Source organism: Loa loa, assembly GCF_000183805.2.
Source record: "Loa loa unplaced genomic scaffold supercont3.37, whole genome shotgun sequence".
Classification (NCBI taxonomy): Eukaryota; Metazoa; Nematoda; class Chromadorea; order Rhabditida; family Onchocercidae; genus Loa; species Loa loa.
This window is the reverse complement of record NW_018108217.1, coordinates 1-7,611: the sequence shown is the minus strand read 5'-3', so window position 1 is coordinate 7,611 and position 7,611 is coordinate 1. Positions and strand designations below refer to the sequence as shown.

The 7,611-nt window shown below is 27.8% G+C and overlaps 1 protein-coding gene across 1 annotated transcript; it reads left to right on the top strand.

Annotated features, from left to right (window-relative positions):
• Positions 1-6,500: 6,500 nt before the first annotated feature.
• On the top strand, positions 6,501-7,286 carry LOAG_10943 (hypothetical protein; the record flags this gene model as incomplete). Its single annotated transcript, XM_003146466.1, has 2 exons — positions 6,501-6,675; positions 7,077-7,286. Coding segments are annotated over 2 exons (344 nt in total), but the record flags the coding sequence as incomplete, so codon positions are not given.
• Between the last annotated feature and the right edge of the window lie 325 nt (positions 7,287-7,611).

Sequence of the window (7,611 nt, the reverse complement as noted above, 5' to 3'; positions counted from 1 at the left end):
TCTTATTGATAAAATCTGTAAACAATGTCATTGCAATTATTTAAAAGGTTGAATGAAAGCTACGAATATCGGAGACATTGCTAGAAATTTCAAATATTTTTGAATTGTGTAAAAGTAAATTTTGAAGACATGTTCTTTTAGTATGTGCATGTTTGGTGAAAATTCCTTATGGTGAATAATTGTCTATCATTTTCTCTCTCTCACTCTCTTTCCCTCTTTCTCTCATATCAATTAGGACCGGAATTGGCGCAATATGATATATCCTGTGACGGAAATGATAAAACTGATCAGCTATTAATTGATGAAAAGGAAGTTGTTGAAAAAATAGTTGTAGTAAAGTGGTATAGTAAGATAAAGCAGGAAAAGGGAGAACAAAAGAACCAAGCCGAGTGCAAAAAAGAGCAGAATATTTTGTAACCGTATCGACACTTGCGCTACCGTAATGCTTTTTTTTCCCAATGTTATTTTTTTAATTTCTTATTTTGGAATAGAACAGCAGTTTTCAATTTATTGTCTTTTCAATGCCTTTACTCGTGGTTAACATTATTTACTTACTTTTTCCATGAATTTACAGAAAATTTTAATAAATTTATGAGCAATTTCACAATTTTAGTTATTCTCGATCAAGTTAATACTCCAATACAATTCACTTTTATTAAATCTTATCTGAAAAATGCGAAATTGGAAAAACAGTAGCAACAGATTATGCAATTCAAATTGATGTACTTGTAACTTCAAGATTATTACAAATCTATTCACTGTTAAGTTTAACTTTTCTGGTTTGGTGAAATTTTAAAATGATAATGCCCTATCATCTTTGAATCTTTTGCTTCACTTGCGAGAGGAAGAAGAAGGAAAGAGAGATTTGCTGAAGAATTTTTCTGTCGTATTTCTTTTCAAAAGATTGACGGAGGGTGAGGTATAGCATTTTTCGAATTTGAATTCTGTCGATTGTGGCAAGAAGAATTCAAAAAATTGAAGGCGGCATTGGTAAGTCATGTTATTTCATCTCATAGCAGAGGTCAGAGAAATGATAAAAAGGTCGGGAAGAAAGGAATAGATTTGAGTCCTAAAACATTTTTACCTTTTCCCTTCATTTTTTTTGCTCTCTTATTTCCACCTTTAGACATATCAATTGATATAGCAAAACAAATGGTTAGAATATAACTTTTTTTTTTGAAAGTAGTTGATCGGTTTGTATCCAACGTACAATTAATGAAGTCTTCGGTAAAGTCACAAAAAATCGTTGAATTTCTCGCACCATTCCGATATCTAATACTTTTTCCTTTTTTTTTCGTATAAAACCGAAGTTTTTTTCAAAATAACGAAAAACTGCAATAAAAGAATTAAAGTTTTTGCCACGTCGTTAGCATTGTCCTCTATCATCATAGTTAATGATATTGTAGGGCTCCCAAATGCACTGGAAAATATATCAGTTGTCATAGGTTAGTATGAATTTATAGAGACTAAAAAAAAATAAAAACAACTTTCTTTTTCTTCTTTTTGAGGGAAAGTAAACTACTGCGAGAAATCTTTTGTTTATGGAAGAATTTAAGTGAGAGAACTATCTCGGTTTGAACTTGGTCCTACCGGGAAAATCATATATTAAAATTATTCAGGAGACTTGTAATATTATCAGATAAGATATTGCAGGATTACGAATTCATTTGTTGCAAAACAAACGAAAAAAAAAACGGAAATTTATCTCAAAGTCGTTACCTTCAACATATAAATGGCTTCATTTTGTAATATGCTCTTGCTAAAAATGATCGTAATCTAAATTAGCATAGTGCAATTTGATTTTTAGTCTTGTGTTCAAAGACCGTATAATTTCCTTTAGACTTTTAATTTTTAAGGAATAAAACTTAAATTAATCATATTCATTGTGAAGAGAAAGCGATGTACTGGATAGTTCTCATTGTGGAATGTATTATCTTTCATAGCTCTTTTCCTCTGGACTAACATTTTCTTTATGATTGATGAAATCCTAAAGCATTTTACAGCAAATGATTGGATTGAGATTACTGATAATATCATGCTAAATTTAGATATCTATGGCAAATACAAATATGGCGTTTTTCTGTCACAGTGATGGGAAAGTTACTCTCCATGATCTTAATAAGATATTAACGCCCAAAAAGTGTATATTTTTTGATGGTGAATTTTTGATGATTTGCAAAATTCACATGTGATAGGTGGTAAATTTTGATTGGTGTAAACATGGCCCAATAATGTGTTCAAAGAGTTTGTGCAAGCGTTTCGTGCATCCTTTTGACAATTTCAACAGATTGCAATTTATATTATTCTCAAGTTGCTTCAGCTAGACTAAGAGGTAAAGCAGGAAAGAAGGATAGATCTTTATCAAGGAGTTTAGTAGGGTATGGCCACAAATAAATTCTCAAGAAGAACTTGCGATATCTAGTTAATCTACCAGGTGGCAAGAAAAAAATGGTCGATTCCTTTCAATCTTTCAAATATTATATTTATTTATTTTTTGATTGCCCATAAGCATTTTAAAAAAATGGAAATTTTTTTGCCTTTTTTTTTTGCTGTTATGAAAGAATTTGCACAAAAATAGTAATCAGAACTTGAGGAATCTTATCATCATGCAGCTCTCTGACAAAAAAATACACATTAAAGCATTGTTTGCAGTTCTATCCAGCAATTAATAAAACAAACTTTGCTAAAGCTTGAGTTAGAAAAATTTTACATTAATGACCAAATTATCATGTTATATTGTGAAGATAGTGAATGTTCTAATTTGGAAGCAAAGTCTCGAAAATATATATAGTCCCATTTTCTTCTCATCACATATCATCACATCTGCCGTCTTATTAGCTAATGAGTTCCAATGAGTTCACAAGCTCATACACATCCAGATTATATCCTGAATTATTATTTTGTTTAACAATCGAGAAAAAAAGACCTCCTACATCTGTGCATTTGCATCGTATGTTATTGTTTCCTTTTCTCTCCAATTTATTTTAAAACGAGAAAACACTATCGGACTATAATAATAAGTTCACTAAAATAGATCAAACTTCAGTTATTTTTAAATTTAAAAAATAATTTTGATTTAGTATGGTTATAAAAGTGGGCTTTCATGAAAATTCTCTTTACTCATTTTAGATTATAGCAAGGAAAGATACCATATAAAGTTTTTTAGTCAAACTTTATCAATGTTAAGTTTGTCAGAAAGTTTGAATTTTTACTTCGTGACATAATGGCGTAAAATTTACCCTCCAATTAACATTAAACATGGATACGAATCCATAGACATTCTTCCCTATGTTTTTTGTTTGCTCGATTCTTTCAAGAAAAAAAAAAAAAAAAAAAGAAGTGTCACATGTGATTTGTAAACATCAAGTAGCCGAAAATTCAAAGATTGTGTAGACCGACAAATAGCGCGGAAAAAATGCATTGAAGTGCGGGCGGAATAGACCTAGTTAGGATGAGATGTGGCAGAGTTAAGAAAAAAATTAGTAAATAATTGAGAGTAATGAACAGCAGTTTGTAAGTTTACGATCTCTTTCCCCGGTCTGTTTCTCCTATATCATCTTCATCGCCCATTTCCGTGGATGTCCTTGTTTAGGGAATGGAATCACATTAAAGCTATATTGGCTTACATTATCATTAAGTAAAAATTGTAAGAAGCGGCATTGAGACGTTCTCTTATTAGGAGAAAAAATGGAACAGGGAAAAGGCAGTCTTTATAAAAACATAGCTGTTAAAACAAAACATATTGCTTGATTGTTATAACTTTTACCGCTTGTTGTTAGCCATCAGTCCCCTTACCTTCCGGTCGAAACATCAACTTAATTTAAATATGGTCCATTTGTTCATTGACGAAAAATCCAATTAAATGCGAATTGCAAATAAAGTGGCATCTTTTGAAACAGTACGAAGAAGTAAATTAAAACTTATTAGACAATCGAATGGATTTACCGGAATAGTTTGATGAATGTGATGTCAATGTGAATCGTCTTCCTGGCGGCTTTACTTCATCATTCACGCTTTTATTCAGTGATATTTAACTTGGATAATTAAGTTTTACATGTAGTGTCATATTATCCTAATATGGTCCTACTTGGTTATTTGGATAATTTCATTGCAAGATCTAATCTGTAGAAATTTTTGATTTCATTTCTCCTAGTATTTTAGTACGTTATTGCTTGCTTGATAATAAAATTTTTCATTCCTTAAAAATATTCTATGAATTCGTTACTATGCATCCATAATTATTTTAAGTATTTATGCTTTACTTATACTTTATTGAAACCAAGAATTTCGTATCACCAGTTCATCGATAAACGATCATCTACTGTACCGTATCATATTAACCTTATCATATTCTTTCTCATTCTTCTCTTAAAAACCCCTCGTTTACTAATTTATATATATAAAAAAAAAAAAGAGTAATATAATAAGACTAATTTGATATGATATGGTTAGCGATCACTTGTTGATGGATGGTGATAAGGAAAATGATTTCGCGGGTCAAAATTTAATTGTTTTATCGACCAATATCAATTTGCTTCTTTAGGTAATCCAATGAGAGATGATCGTAGTAATTAACTACAATTCTAAATCTCACATGACTGGTAGCAATGACCGTTTTGCACTGTTCTACACCATACCGTTCATTGATGCCTCAGGAATTGTGCTATCTAGCATATTATGCAATCAGCAGTTGTGTGAAGCAAAGTCGACTAGCAGTTGCAAGCAACCTCTCGGTCTGGCGTGACCACCGCTTCTCCACAAACATTTACAGACAGACAATTTAACTTTACGGAGACCGATACTGACGTACACACATACACACACATACATATACAGAGGGACGAGCAGCAAGGGGAGCATTAAGCACAGACAGCATAAGAGGATGCAATTCCCCTTTTACTAGCTGTCAAGTCGCCGCCGATTCCATTTTTCTTGTTGGGTTTCTTCCTCTTTTTTCCCAAATTCATTGTAGTGGGATGGATGGTGCGAAGATTGGACCAGTATAGCTCCTAGTGGAATGGGTCTGAACTAGAAATAAACCAGGATTAGGCTAAGACTTAAGACTCTGCTCCTGCAACATGTCATTTCTTGTCCACCCCCTTTTTACTTTTCATTTATGCCGAACTGCGAAGAGGCTTTTCTTGATATGATGCATTTCAGTTTCAATGTTCCAACTCTTTTCCATTTGTTTCATTTTTCAAAATTGGTTCATTCATTGTTTTTGTGCTCATTTGGCTAAATGAAAGTATGCTTGGCTTCTTCCTCAACTGCTTATTTAAGGCCCATCCAACTACACTTATTTCTGGTCCTCTCTTACTGTATCCACTATTTTATCAACTATATTCAAATAAAACATATAATAATAATAATAATAATAATAATAATAATGATAATAACGATAATAATGATAATAATAATAATAATGATAATAATGTTAATAAATGATAATAATAATAATAATAGCAAAGATAATGTAATGAAAAAAATAGATTAAAAAATTGAATTTATGGTTTTTAAAATTTTTTTGGATTTTATAAAAATTGAATTTATGGTTTAAATTATATAATTTTAAAATTTATTTGGTAAGAATTTTTTATCAAAAAGAATTTTTTTTTAGATTTTTTATTTTAGGTACAAAATTATGTACAAAATTTATGGGCTTTATTACAACAAGATGATGAAGTATACAATGGTATCACAGAGTGTGCAGCTACTTTGATTGGTATGTAAATAGAATGAGCGATTCATTTCTATCAATTATTTCATTCTCATACAATCATTATTCATTTCATTCTGACCTTTAATGATTCAATAAATAAAAATGTAACATATGTAAAATGAAAAAAAAAATGATAAAAATTTGAGATAAAAATTTGTTACAAATTATTTGATTTTAATAATTAAAGATTAGATGGTAATAATAAAATTATCAAAATTAATGAACATTTATTTTTATTAAAATTGTACAATTGGCAATTATATTTACTTATTATTGATTAAAATTTCAATAATTAATGATCATTTTACTTATCATTTATTTTATCTGTTAAAAAAAAAAAAAAAGAAAAGAACTGTATAAGATTGCAAGCATATGTCAACGATCATGAAAGTGTATGTTTTAAATTTATCAAAAAAAAAAAAATCATGAAAGTGTATGTTTTAAATTTTTTGAAAAGTGTATGTTTTGAAAATGTATGTTTTAAATTTATCAAAAAAAAAAAAAAAATAGTAATAACAATAAATATCATTCCATTAGCATATTGACATCTCAACATCTATAAGTAACAAATTCAAATTTTAGCATCAAAAATTATGATTATACATTTATTTAATTAGCTAATGGAATAAAATAATCCAATTGAAATTTTCAATGTATTATAACTAATGCTAACATATTTCAATGTAATTTTTGATTAAAGACTATAAAGGTTTAAAAATTAATGGTTTAATTTAAAAAAAAAACAAAGAAACATTTATTAACAGGTGCAATTGTTGTTTCCTTGTTCAATATTTAAAAATTGATTGGGCAAAAAATGGTGAATTGGTATTATGGATCAATTCGATGATTATCGCCATATTACTAATTATGATGTCACAAACGAATAGTGTTTTTATCGCTTATATCCTATATGTCGCATTTATAACAATTTATCAATTACTTATAACTACAGCAATGTAAGATAAATACATTTGTATTAATATTTAAAAAATAATTTTAATTAAATAATCATCAATTCTTTTTATTTTAACATTTAATAATGAATGCTTATCATTTTGATAATAAATGATGAAGTAATAATTTCTTTTTTTTTTATCATAGTTTAAAAAAATTTCAATACTTTATTTTATTGATTAAAAAAAAACGATCAAATTATCGTTTACATTGCTTTTTGTAATAATTTCAAATATTTTTAAAAAAAAATCGTTTTTTTCGTCTTTTTTTTGTATTTTTAAATTTTACATTTGTAATATGAAATTTTGCATTTAAATTTGGAAAAAGTTCTACTAATTAAAATTTGATTAAAAATTTTATATAATAGAAGAAATATTGGCAAAAAAAAAAAATTAAATTACAGTATGAATATTGCAACAGAATTAACAACAGCAACATATGGTTTTGTATTTGGTTCCAGTACATTTGTTGCACTACTTCTGCAAACAATCCTAACATTAATTGTTGTTGATGAACATGGCCTAGCACTTGATATACGTACACAGGTTTCATTTTATTTCAAAATTTTATAAGATAAAATTATTTGACAATAAAATTTTTATTCAAAAATTATATTTCACTTAACTATTTATTTCACTTCATCCTTTTTTTTTTGTTTTTTTTTTGTTTATATTCCTTAATCCTCAATTTTTATACCATTTAAAATTACCTTACTATTTTTATGTCATTTAAAATTGCCTTAATATTTTTATATCGTTCAAATTTACCTCACTATTTTTATATCATTTAAAATTACTTTAATATTTTTATATCATTTAAAATTACTTTAATATTTTATATCATTTAAAATTACTTTAATATTTTTATATCATTTAAAATTACTTTAATATTTTTATCATTTAAAATTACTTTAATTTATTTTTATATCATTTAAAATT